Here is an 18,486-nt window from a genome sequence, read left to right as displayed (position 1 = left end):
CCCCTTCCTCCCTCGTAGAAACAGAAGGTCACAAAATCTGCTACTTGTTTGGGCCTTGTGGGCTGAGAGCCCGGAGAGTTTTCAGGCCCAAATTAAGCCCACTCATGAGTGCTGAGTGCCCTCAGTTGGAAGAGCCTTGGGTATGCGCTAGCACTTTGTAGCCATCTGTGTACATGTGCTGGGCAGCTCTGAGATCAGCTCTATCAGAGCAAAGAAATTACTCTTTTTTCCGCTGGAACGCAGGGCAGGTGCATTTTGGAGGCAGTTGACTTGGTTCCTTCTTGTCTTAACAGTGTACTGACCCAGAGTCCTAGCTGAGTAGGTAGGGGGCTACAGGGACCCTTCAGTCTTGGGAAAGCATACTTCCATATCCCGCCCATCCCCACACATCAGCTCCGTTTCCAGCCCTTATAATCATCTCTGCCACCTTGGTCCCCAGAGACCTCTGACCAAAATGGAAATAAAATGTTGACCCCAAGACCCCACTTGAAGCCATTGGGGATGGCCTCCCCTTTAGGGTGGGATGTAGGGTAGGCGGTTACAGCTGCCTCTGAGTATATCTCTTCCCATGCTAACAGGCTCTGTTCACAACTGTCTGAACATCTCACCCTCTAGGCCTTTCCGTCATGAGAGTTAGCACTCTCCTCCTCATCTCATCCAGGCTCCTTTCTCATTCGCTTCTGATACCAAACCCACTGAATCTTCACCCAGTTGGAGCACACACTCTTCTTAGAACATGCTCTAGTTTTCCTGCTGTCCTGCTCACGTGGATCTTTCTGCCTCCAAATCTCCCCCTCCCCCACCCCCCCGCTCCTGTTGCTGCCTGAGACAGGGATTTCTCCTTTGGATTTGATGGTCAGCTGCCTTGAATTGCACTTGTTGGGAACTTGCCTTCCAGAGTTACTAGTGTATACACGTGTGTGTGGGCACACAAGTTTGAGTCTGCACATGTGTGTGCATGCTCCTTGAGAGCTGACACTGTTTTGTTCATCACTATTAACAGGAAATTCCAAAAGTCCTCACTGGGGCATCCAAGACCCTCCATATTCCAGTCTACCCTTACCCTCCTGCCTCACTTCAAGCCATCTGCCCTCGGCCCCAGCACACTCCAGACTTCCTGTAATTTTTCTGATATCTCAAGCCATTCCCCACCTCGATGCCATCAGAATGACCATCCTTGCTGGGAACAGCTTTGTGCCCCTTCTTGTGCTTGCCACTTCCAAATGATTTTTCACATCACCCCTGACAAATCTTTCCTGAAACTACAGGAGCTCGACCTAAACCTGGAGTCCTTTATAATCCTCTTATAGCACTTCTTGTCCATCATTGCACTCAATGTTCTACCAGCGTTCTTCCTGTAAGTATTTACTTAGCTGTTGTTCATTTAATATCAGTCTACCCTTGGAGACCACGAGCTTGTGGAGGGCAGCTTACCACAGTTACCATCAATCTCAGGATGGTCCTGGGATGCAATAGAGGCCAACCAAATACTTGTTCAGTGCATGACTGTCTTCTCAGACACACATGGCTCTTGCTCACAGAAGTTAAATAAGTGTGAAAAATAGTGTTTGATGGTATCATTACTAAAATCCTATTTCTGTCCCCCATTCTTTGATGCTTCCTTCAAACCAGTGATTCTCAGATATTATTGCCCCAAAGAATCTCCTGGGAGCATGATGAAATGCAGAGTCAGATTGGGGAGGTCTGGGGCGAGGCCCAGGAGCCAGCACGTTTAGGCCACAGTCTGGGGACTCTCCTGCAAGAGGTGCACAGACTCTCACCGGAGCGCCTCTCAGCCCCCAGGCTGCCCCCTCCGCAGGGAAGAGGCAAGTGCCTTGTCCAGCTGCTGGCTGGAGGACGACCCCGAGGACCAGAGCAGCTTGTTTATAACTTTCCAACCCTTCTAGGAGGAAGCAAAGTTCCTGCTGCGGAAGAAAGAATCTCAGGGGAGAGAATGGCGACTCCCTCCTGCCTGCAGCGTAAACAGAGCTTGCTTCACGGGTGGATCAGTAACCAAGAGGAGTAGGGTGTGCCTGGTTTCTCTTTGTAATTCCGTTTAAGCAGATGCTGTTTACCATGTTTCCTGCCAGGGCAGCCAGCCTGCTAAATGGGCATAAATCATGCAGGCATGTTATGGGCGAGCTGACTTCAGCATAACCATAGACTGCAATGTCCACTGGTCTTGGACAATAAGAAAATGTTTGAAGGACAGAAGAAACATAAAGCACAGTGCCCTTTGGACTCTGGTCCAGGACAGAAGAGAAAGGGATGGATTTTCCCTTTTCAGTCTGCACATGCTGCCTGCCAGGAGCTGGGCACCAGCTCTTGACTGTGAAGTTAGTTTTGAATTCAGCTGCCTGGACCCTGGCCCTGGGATCTGACCTCACTGAGACGTGCAGTCCACGCTGTCGTAGAGCCTCTGACTTTCAGGGAGCGGATTTCTAGCATTCTGCTGCACATTGAAGGGCTCTCAGAATAAAAACTCAGCTGGCAGTGCCCCACCTGATGTGGGAACTAGCAAGCATTGCCCTGAAATTTAGATAGAAAATATGTAATGATTTTAAGCTAAAATCATTTGGAGCTCTCTGATTCATGACCTTTGAAATGCCAGAAATGTTTTTACATATTTTTTTGCTTTATAAACAGTTGCAACTTTTTAACCTGGAGGGAGCAGAAGGAGTGGGAGGTGCACACTCAGTGATTCATTCCCTGAAGAGCCCCAGGACCTGCCCTGCTTCCTGTTTGCACCCTTGCCAGCTGGGGGTACCTGCCCAGGGCGTGCCCAGGAGGGGCCAGTGCTGGGTCCAGCTCCCAGTGGCTTCCTCAGACTCACACAGAAACCCTGCCCTTTTTACCTGTCCATGTGCTCCTTAGTCTCAAGTAGGTCCAACTGCAGAGCACCTGCACAGGTCTTCCAGAGAGGAACCACCTGCTTGGCAGTGCTGATGACTTTTCAGGATGGAGCAAAGACGACTGGGATCCCTGGGAACAACAGTGGTCCTTTCCCAATAGAGGAAGCCAGGGTGCTGTGACCTTGTTACCTGGAGACAGTGCTCATGTTCAGAGGAGCTGGGGAGTCCTTCCACCTGGGTGGCCTCTGCTCCCTTTTTGGCACACGGTCACACACTCGAAAACACAAGCCCAACCCCAAAGTACTGTGAGTGATCCTCGGATGAAGGAGGATTCGAGGGGTGGAAGCAGAGAAGCCTGCCTCGTCATTCTCCACTAACCCGACATTCTCCACTAACCCGACGCTCTGCCCTCCCTCAAGCCCTGTTCCCTGGCAGGACTCCCTCGCCTGGATGGATGCAGCCTCAAACATCCCTCTTTCTTTACGCCTCTTTCCCATTGGCCTCCACCCTTGTCAGCTTCTGCATTCTCCATCTCATCCCCCCAGCACTCTCAGCAATGCAGCTTCTCGTGGCAGGGGACGTGAAGGCAGAGGCTGAGGGGTCCAGTGAGGGATAGATGAGTGTGCCCTGACACACTTAGAAGTAGGAACTGATGAAATTATTAGGATGAAAACTTAATCCTAACTACAATTTTTAAATTGTGATAAAATATATGTAATATATAATTTACTATCTTAACCATTTCTAAGTATACAGTTCAGTTGTGTTAAGTACATTCATATTGTTGTGCAAGTAATCTCCAGATTTTCATCTTGCAAAACTGAAACTCTGTCCCCATTAGACCATAACTCCCCCATCTCCCCTCTTCCAGCCCCCAGCACCCCCATTCTTCTTTGTCCCTATGAACTTGACTTCTCTAAGTAACTCATGTAAGTGAAAATCATTCAGTATTTGTCATTTTGTGACTGGCTTATTTCACTCAGCATAATGTCTTCAGGATTATTCATGTTGCAGCATGTGTCAGAATTTGCTTCCTTTTCCAGGCTAGGTAATATTCCATAATGTGTATTTATCGCATTTTGTTTATCTGTTCATTCATTGGTGGACACTTGGGTTGCTTCCACCTTTTGGCTGTTGTGAATAATCTGCTATGAACATGGGTATACAGAGATCTTTCCAAGTCCTTGCTGTCAATTATTATTCCAGAAGAGGAATTGTTGGATCATATGGTAATTCTATTTTTTAGGTTTTGAGGAACCATGTGTTCATTTGTGGCTGCACCATTTTACATTCCCACTAGCAGTGCCAAGGTTCCAGTTTCTCCACATTCTCACCAACACTTGTTAATTTTTCTTTTCTTGCTGGTGGCCATGCTAATACTAACTACAATTCAATTTAATCTGGTAGTGGTAGTTTAGATTTATGTTTTTGTGTGATTTAGAATATTAGAACTGGAAGAGTCTTAAGGACCCTACGCCAGCCCCCAGTTTCACCCATGTGGAAACGGAGGTCCAGAGAGAAGAGACTCACCTGAAATCACACAGGTCTAGATATTGCATCCTCGACACAGGATGACTTGAGAAATGTTCTTTTCTGCTGAACCCAGATGTGGCCTCAGAGCTGGGTCAACCCCATTCTCCACATGTGATGGCCAGTCATGCAGAACTGAAAAGAAACTGGGAGTGGGTTCTACTTGCCAACCCGAGACTAGAAGGTAGCCACACTCAGGCCAGAATTGAGTTCACTGTGCCTTTGTAACTCCTCTTAGAACCCTCTTCTAGTCTGCAGATTCATCCCCTCACAGATTCCATATAATAAAACCATATCTAGGGCTTTTCAGGGGCTGGGACAACAGAAGTACTTGGTTCTGAGGGCCAGAACTCCAGAGTATCCTGAGAGTAGCTGTCTTTAGTCTGCCCAGTCACTCATTTCCGTCTGCCTGTACTTACCTCTGCTTGGAAGTATCACTGTCATCTCAAACTCAACCTATCGAAGGCCAGCTGGTCATTGTCTCCCAGAACTTGTCCTCTGTTGGCCTGTTTTGAGCTTGGTGCTGGTGTCAGAGGCTGAACCCTATTGACGTTGTGGAGTCCTTGCTCCCACTCTCCCAGCCCTGTCAGTCCTCAGTTCTGTGGCTTCTTTACAACGTCTCTGTACCTGTGCATCCTCTCTCTGCCTCCACCTTACCTCTGACTCAGACCTTGTGTCTGTGGAAGTGAACTGTTCCTGTTGATGGATCTCGCTGCCTCCAGCCTTGTCTCTCTGTCCTGTTTCCCAGATGCTGCTTCCGTTAGTATTCCTGCGCTTGTGCTCATACATCCTCGGATCCCCTCTGGCTACGGGATTAGTTAACTCCTTGGCACACTTCCCCACCTGAGCCTTATTTCTTGCAGCAGCTGGGCCTCTCCTCTGAACAAAACAGACACAAAAACCCCTCGGGTCGCACCCCTTTCTTGGTGACCTTGAAAAAAATAATTTAGGCACTCCCCAAGTATTTGTGAGATACTCATTTATTTAGAATCCATCTGCACACGGTTCCCCCTACCAGTAAAATGAGAGTAGTAGTTCTTATCGCTTAGGTTGCAAGGGCCAAATGAGATAAAGTATATTTAGAAAACCACAGCCTCTGGTGGACTCTCTGGCACATACTCAGCCCAGACTGCGAGTTCTGTTTTGCATCTTCTCCTGTGGTGTGCATTACAGTATTCCCACCCCCCAACCCATACTTTTCCCCATCTAGGACTTTTCCCTCCCTTCATCTCTTTCTCTCATATCTCCAAATTCTGCCCATGCTGAGGACTGCTCAAGGCCTCCTGCTGAGCAGGACACCTCATCACTGCATCTACGCAGATTTCTTCCATTTCATTCCTGTCTCAAGATTTTGTAAGTCCACTGTGTTCCTCATAGGCAGGAACTGTATATAATTTTCACCTTTGTCAACATCATCATCGTCAATATTTTTGATGAGCAAAATGACCTACAAATATGAACAGCAGGCTGCTAAATATTGACAATACGAACAGCCTTAATATAGCATCTGCTGCTTTCCAGAGATGTTAAATAATAGTGGAAGAAGTGAGGTACTTAGATTGCTACATAAAGAGATCAAGAACGGTGCGGGTGGAACATATGTGTGCAGTGTCGCAGGCATGGTGTTGAGCAGCTTTCTCAAGCTGGGGTCGTGCACCTGGGGTCTGTGCTCACCAACAGACATGCTTCTGAAGTGGGTCCTTGAATCCATATGTACCTCAGGCATCATTTATGGTATGAAAGATTTTTGTGTGCACTTCTCAAAATATGAAAATGTTCTTTGAAATAAAAAGTCACAAATTTATCAACGTATATATTAAAATGTAGATTTTTATATGTCAGTTGCTTTCATCAAATGATACATAGATTGCAACTGAAACTATATGCCATTTTGATATTAAAAAGGGGCCTCTGCGCTAAAGGAATATTGCAATCCGTTAACATAAACCAGTTCTGAGATATTCAGGTTTGATTGGTCCGTGGAGGGACTTGGGCACTTGTTCAGCTTCCCAAGCGCTTCTCATGTGCAGCCTGGTAAAGAGCACTGATCTCGCCTCCTTAGGCCTGGAGCACCCAGAGAGTTCTCAGAAGACATGGTGTTGAGCTGTGTTGTCAAGTATGACATACAAGGCAGAGAGTACGAGGAGGCGAGGGTAAGGGGGCATGTCTGTGGGTTTTCCAGAAACAGTGAGCTGCAGATCTGTTGCCACCCAAGTTGGGGAAGAGGGAAGAAAGTTGAGGATTGAGGGTCAGTGGAGGGTCCTGATTTTCAGGCTCTGCTGGTGGTTTGGATATCGGTTACAGCCCTATAGGGGACAGATGTGTGATGGGGTTGAGTCAGTGGGTCCAGATGGAAGCACACAGCAGGTCTTTGCAATGAAAGTGTTCAGTGCCTTGTCAGATCTTTTTATTTTTATTTTTTTAAAAAATGCTAGAAATTCATTTTGTTAGTGCGGTTTTTCAAAGTTGGCTAATTTAAATATGCACACACATGTACTCACACACACAACCCTGTGCTGAACAAACAAGACCTGCCTGGGTGTCCTTGCAGCCTGCAAGGAGCAGCTCTGCACTCAGAGCATGCTGTGTGCAGAGGAAGGTGTGAGGGGATTGACAGCCCTTGTGGTCGGCACTCAGTGCATATTTGTGGAGTGAAAGAATCACAGGAGGCAGGAGGACTGTGGGACAGGAGGCTGCACTGTAGGAAGAGACTGCATTTGTGTGGATGGTAGTGATGAGGGCCTGGGTGGGCGGTGTCAGTGGCCGTGGGGAGGAAAGGGCGGGTGGAGACAGCGTCCTAAGGCTGACTCTGGGTGGTTGGGGACATTGTTTATCTGGGAGAAGAGAGGGGAGTGGACACTTCTATCTCCCTGCCTTCTTGCTCCCCTTGCAGGGCTGGCTCACTCGGAAAATAGATTACCTTCCTAAAAATCAAGTAAATACATTTTTTTCCTGAAAGGACCTTTGGGAGGGGATGCTAATGGCATGTGGGCTGCTCAGAGACTGCCCCCCAGCCCTAGACCTATGGTTGATTGACACAGAAACCCATAACCTGTTTCTCCCTGTTTTGATTTTCCCTTCTATATAATGAGGTGACATCTATTCTTCCTAATGAAGGTTGAAAAATGCAGTCAGTGGTTAAAATTTCAGGCTCTGGAACCAAATTGTCTGGATTTGATGTTAGCTCTGCCACTCTGTAATCCTGGAAATGTATGGCCGCACTCCTTATCTATAAAACAGAAATAATGATAGTACCTCGTCAGAGTGATATTGTGAAGTGTAAATGAATTAATAATATACAGCCCTCAGACTACTGCAATATATGTTGACTACTTCACTTTTATTTTTTTAAGTTGGGAGGAAAGAAGTATGACAGGGATAAGAATAAAGCATAAAAACTATGATATAGGTGTAAGATTTCTAAAAAGAAAAGAAAAAAGAATTTGTATCTACTCATCCTAGTAGAGGATGAGACCCAAATGTCACTCCTAAGTCTTGTGTTAACCAGCGACATGAGTGGTGATGGTTTGCAACTTCATCTGAATCCCATTTGCTGTTTTCCCTATTTTTAAATGACCTTTTTCACTTTACAGGTAATACATAAAGAGGTGATATTATAGAAAAATTATGAAATGCATAGAAGTAAAAATAGCAAAACAGTCATGACCCCCATCAGCCAGAGATCATTATTGCTAATTCTTGACTGTATCTTTCTAGACTGTTTTATGTTCTATTGCTATAACACATGCTTCTCTTAAAAATGGAATTTTCCAAAGCAAATAATATTTTGATTGTTTTTCTAAAATATCCATATTGAGCATTTTTCACATCAAATTATGTACTTTTAAAGTATACTTAAGTAGTACTGGTGTGACATTGTTTTAAAGTTCCATAATTTATTAAAATTGTCTCGTATTGACCTGTGGTTAGATTATTTTATGTGTGTTTGCCATTACTAATTATGTTGTACTGAACCTCCCACAGTGTGCTCTTGTAGGATTATTTCTGTAGGAAAATTTCTAGAAATGCAATCCTATGTCTGATACATCGGGCCAGAGTGCCCCAAGAAGATGGCTCTGCAGGAGAATTTAAACTCCTTGAGGGCTCACATTGTCTCTTTGTGGATCCTCTAACTAGAGTAGGGCAGGAGGTAGGAGAGTGAGGGGAGGAGCCAGCCCTTGGGAGTCAGGCACAGGGGCTTCGCATCTCTGCGCTGACATCCGTAATCGGATGCCTTCGGGGAGCTGTGGATCTCTCTGACACACAGGTTTCTCAGCTGCAAAGCATTTTGAGGACTGGATGAGGTAAACTTCCTAAGGTTATTATTAGCATAGATCCTGTTGTTGTTGTTAGTGCCATTGAGTGGATTCTAACTCTAGTGACTCTGTGGACAGGAGAGCAGAACCCTGCCCGGTCTTTTTGCGCCATCTTCTTGCCTTCCAGTGCTATATCAGACAATGCTCAGCTGCTATTCATAGGGTTTTTTTTTTTAATTGAGTTCATAATAGTTTAAATCGATGTGAGATTTCAGTTGTACATTATTTCTTGACTGTCACCACATAAGTAGTCCCCTTCACCCCCTGTGCCCACCCCCCACCCCCCTTCCCCTGGTAACCACTGAACTGTTTTCTTTGTCCATGTGTTTGTTCATATTCTGCAAATGAGTGAAATCATCTGGTGTTTGTTTTTCTCAGTCTGGCTTATTTGGCTTAACATAGTACCCTTCAGATCCATCCATGTTGTTGCAAATGGGATAAATTTGTCCTTTTTATGGCTGAGTAGTATTCCATTATATATATATACACCACATCTTCTTTATCCAGTCATCAGTCGGTGGGCACTTGGATTGTTTCCATGTCTTGGCTGTTGCGAATAGTGCTGTAATGAACATAGGGGTGCATATGTTGCTTTGGATTGTTGATTTCAAGTTGTTTGGGTAGATAGCCAGTAGTGAGATAGCTCGGTCTCATGTTAGTTCTATTTTTAGTTTTTTGAGGAATCTCCATACTCTTTTCCCTAGTGGCTGGACCAGTTTGCATTCCCACCAGCAGTGTATGAGGGTTCCCTTTTCTCCACACCCTCTCCAACATTTGTTATTTTTAGTCTTAGTGATTATAGCCATTATGACAGGCATCAGGTGGTATCTTAGTGTAGTTTTGATTTGCATTTCCCTGATGATTAGTGATGTTGAACATCTTTTCACATGTTTATTGGCCATCTGTATATCTTCTTTGGAAAAATGTCTGTTCATATCCTCTGCCCATTTTTTGATTGGGCTGTTTGATTTTTTGTTGTTCAGTTGTCTGAGTTCCTTATATATTATGGTGATTAACCCCTTGTCAGATATATGATTTGCAAATATTTTCTCTTTGTTTTGATTTTAGTTTATTTTGCCTTGCAGAAGCTCTTTAGTCTGATGAACTCCCACTTATTTATTTTTTCTTTTCTTCCCCTTGTCTGAGAAGACATGGTATTTGAAAAAATCCTTTTTAGTTCACTGTCCAAGAGTGTATTACCTATATTATCTTCCATAACTTTTATGGTGTCAGGACTTATCTTTAAGTCTTTGATCCATTTTGACTTTGTTTTTGTGAATGACCTGAGATAATGGTCTACCTTCATTCTTTTGCATGTGGCTGTCCAGTTTTCCCAACACTATTTATTAAAGAGACTATCTTTTCTCCATTGTATGTTCTTGGCACCTTTGTAAAAGATTAGCTGTCTGAAGATGTGTGGTTTTATTCTGGGTTTCAGTTCTGTTCCATTGATCTTTGTTCCTGTTTTTGTACCAGTACCATGCCCTTTTGATCACTATGGCTTTATAGTACCTTTAATGTCAGGAATTGTGATGCCTCTAGCTTTGTTCTTTTGTCTCAGGATTGCCTTAGCAATTCAGGGTCTTTGGTTGCCCCATATGTATTTTAGGATTCTTTGTTCTATTTCCATGAAGAACGTCATTGGGATTCTGATTGGGATTGCATTGAATCTGTAGATTTCTTTGGGTAGTATGGACTTTTTAACTATGTTTATTCTTCCAATCTGTGTGCATGAAATCTCTTTTCATCTCTTTATGTCATTATCAATTTCTTTCAATAATGTCTTATAGTTTTCATTGTGTAAGTCCTTCACCTCCTTGGTTAAATTTATTCCTGGGTACTTTATTCTTTTAGTTGTGATTTTAAATGGAATTGTATTCTTCAGTTCTCTTTCTATAAGTTCATTATTAGAGAATAGAAAACCAACAGATTTTTGTAAGTTGATTTTGTACCCTGCAGCTTTACTGTAGTTATTAATTATTTCTATTAGTTTTCTGATGGATTCTTTGGGATTTTTAAATATAAGATCATGTCATCTGCAAACAGCAAGAGTTTCACTTCTTCACTCCCTATTTGGATTCCTTTTATTCCTTTCTCTTGCTTAATTACTCTGGCCAAAACCTCCAGTTCTGTGTTGAATAAGAGCAGTGATATTGGGCATCCTTGTCTCGTTCCTGTTCTCACGGGGATGGCATTCAGTTTTCGCCCATTGAGTATGATGTTGACTGTGGGTTTGTCATATATGGCCTTTATTATGTTGAGGTAGTTTCCTTTTATCCCCATTTTGTTAAGAGTTTTTATCATAAATGGCTGTTGGATCTTCTCAAATGCTTTCTCTGCATCTATTGAGATGATCATGTGGGTTTTATTCCTCAATTTGTTGATGTGGCGTGTCACGTTGATTGATTTGTGGATGTTGAACCAATCCCCATGTCCCTGGTATAAATCCCACTTGATCATGATATATGATCCTTTTGATGTATTGCTGAATTCAGGTTGCCAAAATTTTGTTGAGGATTTTTGCATCTATATTCATCAGTGATATTGGCCTGTAGTTTTTCTTTTTTGTGTTGTCCTTCTGAGGCTTTGGTATCAGAGGGGTGTTGGCCTTGTAGAATGTGTTAAGACGTGTTCCATCTTCCCTAATTTTTTGGAATAGCTTGAGAAGGATAAGTATTAAATCCTCTCGGAAAGTTTGGTAGACCTCCCAGGGAAGCTGTCTGGTCCTGAGCTTTTATTCTTTGGGATGCTTTTGATTACTCTTTCAATCTCTTTCCTTGTGATTCTATTCAGATTGTCTGTTTCTTCTTGATTCAGCTTTGGGAGGTTGTAAGAATCTAAGAATTTATCCATTTCCTCTAGATTATCCATTTTGTTGGTGTATAGTTTTTCATAGTGTTCTCTAATAATCCGTTGTATTTCTGTGGTGTCCATTTCTCCTCTTTCATTTCTAATTTTGTTTATGTGAGCTTCCTGTCTTTTTTTCTTTCTAAGTCTGGCTAGGGGTTTGTCAATTTTATTTACCTTCTCAAAGAACCAGCTCTTTGTTTCATTGATCTTTTCTACTGCCTTTTTTGTTTCAATAGCATTTATTTCTGCTCTGATTTTTATTATTTCTCTCCTTCTGCTGACTTTGGGCTTTGTTTGTTCTTCTTCTTCCAATTCAATTAGGTATAATTTGAGATTGCTTATTTGAGATTTTTCTTGTTTGTTAAGGTGTGTCTGTATTGTGATGAATTTACCTCTGATATGCCTTTTGCTGCATCCCATATGAGTTGGTATGGTATGTTATCATTTTCATCTGTCTCCAGATATTTTTTTGATTTCTCCTTTAATTTCTTCAGTGATCCATTGCTTCTTCAATAGCATGTTGTTTAGTGTCGACATCTTTGTTCCTTTCTTAGCTTTTTTCTTATAGTTAATTTCTAGCTTTATAGCATTGTTATCAAAAAAGATGCTTGTTATTATTTCAATTTTCTTAAGTTTATTGAGGCTTGCCTTGTTTCCCAACATATGGTCCATCCTTGAGAATATTCCATGTGCACTTGAGAAGAATGTGTATTCTGCTGTTTTGGGATGGAGTGTTCTATATATGTCTGTTAAGTCCAACTGTTTTAGCTTTTCATTTAATTCTACTGTTTCCTTGTTGATTTTCTGTCTGGATGATCTATCCATTGATGTGAGTGGAGTGTTGATGTCCTCTACTATTATTGTGTTATTATTAATATCTCCTTTTAAGTTTGTTAATAGTTCCTTTATGAACTTTGCTGCTCCTGTGTTGGGTGCATAGATATTTATAAGTGTTATTTCTTCTCGATGGAGTGTCCATTTGATCATTATATACTACCCCTCTTTGTCTCTCTTTACCTGTCTTATCTTGAAGTCTACTTTGTCTGATGTAAGTATTGCCACACCTGCTTTCTTTTGTTTGTCATTAACTTTCAGTATCAGCTTCCATTCCTTCACTCTGAGCCTGTGTTTGTCACTAGAGCTGTGTTTCGTGGAGGCAGCGTATTGTTGGGTCTTGTTCTTTAAGCTATCTCATCACTCTGTGTCTTTTTATTGGAGAATTCAATCCATTTACGTTTAGGGTGATTATTGATGTATGAGGGCTTAATGCTGTCATTTTATCACTTGTTTTCTGGTTCTCCTGCATTTCCTGTGTTTCTCATCCTGTGTGTTTTGGTCTACCCTTTGAATTATGTAGCTTTTTATGATGTGTTTCTTTGTTTTCTCCTTATTTATTATTTGTGTCTCTGTTCTGCTTTTCTTTTTAGTGGTCACCATGAGGTCTGTATTCAGAACCTCATGTATAAGATAGTCCATTTTCTGATGGCCTCTTATTTCCTTAGCCTAAACTGATTCAGTCCCTTTCCTCCTCCCCTCCGAAGTTGTTTTTCTTACATCTTATTCCATCTTGTGTTGTGAGTGTGTGGTTACAATAACAGGATTATTTTTGGTTTTGGTGTTTTCCTTCCTTTTATCCTAATGCTATATTTCAGTATTTGCTATCCTATTCTGATGCTGTCTACCTATTTATCTCCTTACTCCATGATTTGTGACCCCTTTCTCCCTTTTTTTCCTCAGGTATGAGGGCATTCTTGAGGATTTCTTGTAGGAGGGGTGTCTCGTGGCTATGAATTCCCTTAGCTTTTGTTTGTCTGGGAAAGTTTTTATTTCTCCCTCATATCTGAAGGATATTTTTGCTGGATAGAGTGTTCTTGGCTGAAAATTTTTGTCTTTAAAGATTTTAATATGTCATTCCATTCTCTCCTAGCTTGTAAGGTTTCTGCAGAGAAATCTGCTGAAAGCCTCATAGGGGTTCCTTTGTAGGTTATTTTCTTCTGCCTTGCTGCCCTTAGTATTCTTTCTTTGTCATTCATTTTTGCTAGTTTTACTACTATATGCCTTGCAGTAGGTCTTTTTATGTTGACATATCTAGGAGATCTGGAAGGCTCTTCCACACAGATTTCCTTCTCTTTCCCTAAGTTTGGGAAGTTATCTGCTATTATTTCTTTGAAAACACTTTCTTCTCCATTCTCCTTCTCTTCTCCTTCTCGAACACCTATAATTCTTATGTTGCCTATAATTCTTATACTTCCTCATTGAGTCAGGTATTTCTTGGAGACTTTTTTCGTTTCTTTTTAGTCTTAGTTCTCTCTCCTCCTCTGTCTGGAGCATTTCAACATGTCTATCTTCGATTATGCTGATATGCTCTTCTATGACGTACACTCGAGCATTCAGGGAGTCTGTGTTTTGTTTTATTTCTTCCATTGTGTCTTTCATATCTAATATTTCTTTTTTTTTTTTAAAGATTGGCACCGGGGCTAACAACTGTTGCCAATCTTTTTTTTTTTTTCTTTTCTGCTTTATCTCCCCAAACGCCCCCCTATACACAGTTGTATATCTTAGTTGCAGGTCCTTCTAGTTGTGGGATGTGGGATGCCACCTCAACATGGCCTGATGAGTGGTGCCATGTCCCCGCCCAGGATCAGAACCCTGGACCACCGCAGCGGAGCGCGCGAACTTAACCACTTGGCCACGGAGCCGGCCCCTCATATCTAATATTTCTGATTGATTCTTCTTTATAGTTTCAATCTCTTTTGTGAAGTAGCCCCTGAACTCGTTGAACTGTTTCTCTACATTCTCTTTTACCTCATTGAGTTTTTTGATGATAGCTATTTTGAATTCGTCGCCATTTAGATTACATATTACTGTGTCCTCAGGACTGAATTCTGGGTACTGGTTTTCTCTCTGGTCTGGATATTTGATATAATGTCTGATACTGCTAGAGGAAGTGGGTTGGATTTTACACCTCCTCGTATTATTTGGTTGAAGTTACCACCTATTGCCACTTGGTGGGGGTCTTGAGCCACGTATTCTGAGCCCTGTGCCTTCAGCCAAGATCCCAGGCAGTGGAGCGGGCATGGGGCAGGTGTGCAAATGGGACCTTTCTCCTGCGTGCTCTCTGGGCTTTCTTGGTCTGCTCTCACTATCTGCTCTCCTGGGGTGTTGGCTTGATGAGGTCACCCCTGGCGAAAGCTCTTGCCCTGGTAGAGGTCCTCCCTCTAGGCTGCATGGGCTCTTGGGGGTCCTTGATGTTCCCGCAAATGAACGTCCCCTCCCATTCTTTCCCTCTGGGAGCCTCCCCTGTTTGCGGATCACAGTCTTTAGGGGAGGGAGAAAAGTTCTCTCTTACCCTGTTCCAGCTCCTCTGAGGGGGTCTCCAGGTTCTCTGCCCTCCGTTGCATGGCTGCTTGCCTCTCCGACATTTTTGTGTTGTGTTAGGATGTCCTCTGTTGGAGTATGCATGCCCCTTGTTGTTGTATGTTTGAGGGGAGAGAGTCCTGGGCAAGTTCACTCCACCATGATGCTGACGTCACTCTCATAGGGTTTTTATGGCCAGTTTTTATTCAGAAGTGAGTGGCCAGGTCCTTCTTCCTAGTCTGTCTTAGTCTGGAAGCTCCACTGAAACCTGTCCCCCATGAGTAACGCTGCTGGTATTTGAAATCCCCATAGTATAACTTTCAGCATCACAGCAACACGCAGCCCCCACAGTATGACAACTGACAGGTGGGTGGTGTGGTTCCCTGACCAGGAAATGAACCTGAGCCATGGTGGTGACAAGTGCCGAATCTTAACCACTAGACCACCAGGGCTGGCTAGCGCAGGCATTGATGGGGAGTCAATGCTAGGTATAAAATGCCCAGGGCCTATATAAAATATGTTCTTTTGTATAAATAAGGACCACATAAATAAATATGTACATGTATACATACATACATACACACATATACGTGCATTTACACTTTCATATACATATATGTGTACATATATATGTACATATATAAAATAAAATAACAGTGTAAAGTCAATTGCCTTCCCTGAATCCAGAGGAGATAAGAATTTCTAAAAATGTTCATCAGAGTAGATGATTCCTTGTTAGGCGTTTAGAAATTTCCTACAAGGTGAATTGAGAGTTCAAAGCACAGCCAGGAATCAGGTGAAAACGGAGAGGAAGGGGTTGTGCGTCAAGACACTGTCACTCGTATCCCTCGCTGCCAAACAGCTGCCTGCGTCCACAGTGGCCTGAGTCAGCGGGTGTTGGTCTGATGGGCTTTCTGTCTAATTTAGCACATCTTGGTGTTGTCCCAGAACATCCTCAATTTCTGGGTCCATGCGTTCCAGATCCTCAGCTGGTCCTGGACCCAGAGCTGGGACAGGGGTTTAAGCTGGAGCAAGGCCAACCCTCCATAGGTCCACTTAATTGGTTATGATTTCTAACCCACTCAAAGATTCAGAAAGGGCTGATCCAAGAAACTCTGTGAAGCCAATCCCCACTTTGATCTGTAACACTTGTGATCCTGCCCCTCCCTGGTGGTGAACACATTTTTAGGCTCTTTCTTTCCAGCCACATTTCCTTTCAAAAATGCTTCCTTTATTTTTCTTACTTGTCCATTTTCTGGACATTGAAGAGTTAACATTGAAGAGTGCCAATATATAGATGGTAGAAAGATCATGCAACGCAGAAGGCATTTTTGAGAAGAGAGAGATACTTATAAGAATGAACTACTATGAGGAGAAGTACTTAAAAGCTGCTGGAGATCGATAGGTGATTGTATTAACTTTGTAGTTGGAAATTGCCACTTCATTCACCTTCTGCGTTGTCATTTTTAAGGAGGAAGATGAAGGCTCGTGCCCCCCCTCCTCCTGGAAAGCCTGCCACCCCAGATGTGCAAAGCAGGCAGAAACCTCGTCGAGATGTGTCGCCAGGCCCTCCGCAGAATCTGCTCACCATGAAGGAGAACCTGCGGAACAGTGTGGTGGACGTGACCGTGGTTCTGCCTAGTGGACTGGAGAAGAAGAGTGTGGTCAATGGGAGGTAAGGACCCAGGTGCTTCAGGGACGAGTCACTGTGATCAGCGTGCAAGTCTGGGGAGAACTGAAGAGTGGATCTTGAAGGGTTGCACTCCCTTCTGTATCAGTCGGACTGGGGCTGAGGGGGTATAAATCTGGGCCCAGGTAACAGTCTGAAATGTCTCACTGGGGTGACTGTGTGCTAACTGGCCCCCCCACAGTGCACCTTAACCCTTAGGAGAGCAAGGCTTGCACAGCGCACTGATGTAAGAGGGCTCAGAAAGAAGGGGAAGCCCATATGCAACTCCAAGTAGGTGACCAGCCACCAGAGTCTGTGCCCATGTCTTGGTGCTGAAGTTATACAGCCCAGGTGCACTCTCCTGAATTAACCATTCAAGTGTCCACTTACAGGCTGACCCATAAGGGTGTAACTACAATCGGTAATCAATTTTCCAAATGAAAAGAATACTAGTTTGGATTAAGCAGTAAAATCCGACCCATGGGTTTTAAATTTAAGGGAATCAATTTCTAGACGCATATTCCTTCTTAGATCTGGTCTGCTTGTGAATGTGCCTGTGGTCAAGGTCACGTACCAGTTCTTTTTCCCACGTCAGTCATAGAGGGCACAACTGAAACCTTGGCAAAGCCTCTTTCAATCATAGTATTAAGAGTTTAAGAGTTTTATGACCAATAGAATTTCTAATTTTATGTTTGATGTTTATCAAAATATATCATAATTATGTTGTTTGATAAATTTTGTATTACTACTACTATTGTGACTGGTAACTTGATCTATAATAAAAAAAATTAACAAAGTCACAGGAAACAAAAAGTAAAATTTAAACTTTTATACAGTTTTTATTATAGAGAATATGATAGAGTGACCAATTATAAAAACTTTCAAGGGGTTTGCCTTGTGGCCTAGTGGTTAAGTTTGCACACTCCACTTTTGCAGCCCAGGGTTTCATCGGTTCAGATCCCAGGCAAGCACATGGCACTGCTCGTCTGGCCGTGCTGAGGCAGCATCGCACATAGCACAACCAGAGGCACTCACAGATAGGATATACAACTATGTACGGGGGAGCTTTGGGGAGAAGAAGAAAAGAAAAAAAAAAAGATTGACAACAGATGTTAGCTCAGGTGCCGAACTTTAAAAGAAAAAAAAAAACTTTCAAGCATGAAAATATATTTATATAATTCTGAGGCAGGAGTGAATGGAAATAATATTTCTAGGAAAACAAGGAGAACAAGAAATGATAGAAAATATTTGAATCTTAAAAAGCAGTTTGTTCAAGTGTTTTGAAAATGGATAATGGTGGGAACCACATCACTCTGGGTGTTTTTATTCTTGTAGATACATTGAAAAGAGTGAGGCAGCAGTTTTATTTTTAAATACCAGTATTTAGATTCTACCAAAAATTATATCCTTTGCAAGTATTTAAACTTTATAATGAAAATTCTAGGTGATAGTTTAATGGGCAAAGAGGTACATAAGTTTTTACAATTATTTTATGGGCAAGGTGAACAAAATTTGAGGCCCGTTGCTCCAGGCCTCGGTGCGTCCCTAGGACTGGAGCTGTTGAGCTGTGGATACAACGTCATCCGCTCTACTAGGTGGTCCCAGACTGCGTTCCACAGTGGTGCCCCCCGGGGGTACGGGGCACACTCCTCCTTGGGGGCCCTTCTGTAGCTGTTGTCCCAGCAGAAGGGCTTGGGTACAGGAAGTGAGATCTACACTGGGCCTATGTGGGAGGAGCCAGCTTGTGGTCTCGTGGCCCACAGAAGCCTGGAGCTCTTGTGCCAGTTCTCTAGGCAGCTCCCAGGGCTCACACGAGAGATAACCAAGGTACTAGAACCTCTGTGTTTCTTTGTTTCACGGAGTGGTCCTTGTTCTAAGTCCGTTTTTCCCACTTTAACTTGAGAAGCCTACC

The 18,486-nt window shown here is 43.1% G+C and overlaps 1 protein-coding gene across 17 annotated transcripts in view; it reads left to right on the top strand.

Moving 5' to 3' along the window:
• COBL (cordon-bleu WH2 repeat protein) overlaps positions 1-18,486 on the top strand; it is a 277,967-nt gene that overhangs the window by 84,331 nt on the left and 175,150 nt on the right. For all 17 annotated transcript variants that reach the window (XR_011539005.1, XR_011539006.1, XM_070615616.1 and 14 more), the window contains exon 2: positions 16,377-16,580. Coding sequence is in view for 15 of the 17 variants with exons in the window: in XM_070615616.1 (XP_070471717.1) it covers positions 16,377-16,580 (204 nt within the window). In the remaining 2 variants the exon portion in view is untranslated. The remainder of the gene's footprint in view (positions 1-16,376; positions 16,581-18,486) is intronic.

This window comes from Equus przewalskii, chromosome 4, assembly GCF_037783145.1.
Source record: "Equus przewalskii isolate Varuska chromosome 4, EquPr2, whole genome shotgun sequence".
In the NCBI taxonomy this organism is placed as follows: domain Eukaryota; kingdom Metazoa; phylum Chordata; class Mammalia; order Perissodactyla; family Equidae; genus Equus; species Equus przewalskii.
The sequence above is the reverse complement of the archived record's forward strand: the minus strand, read 5'-3'. Positions and strand labels throughout refer to the sequence as shown.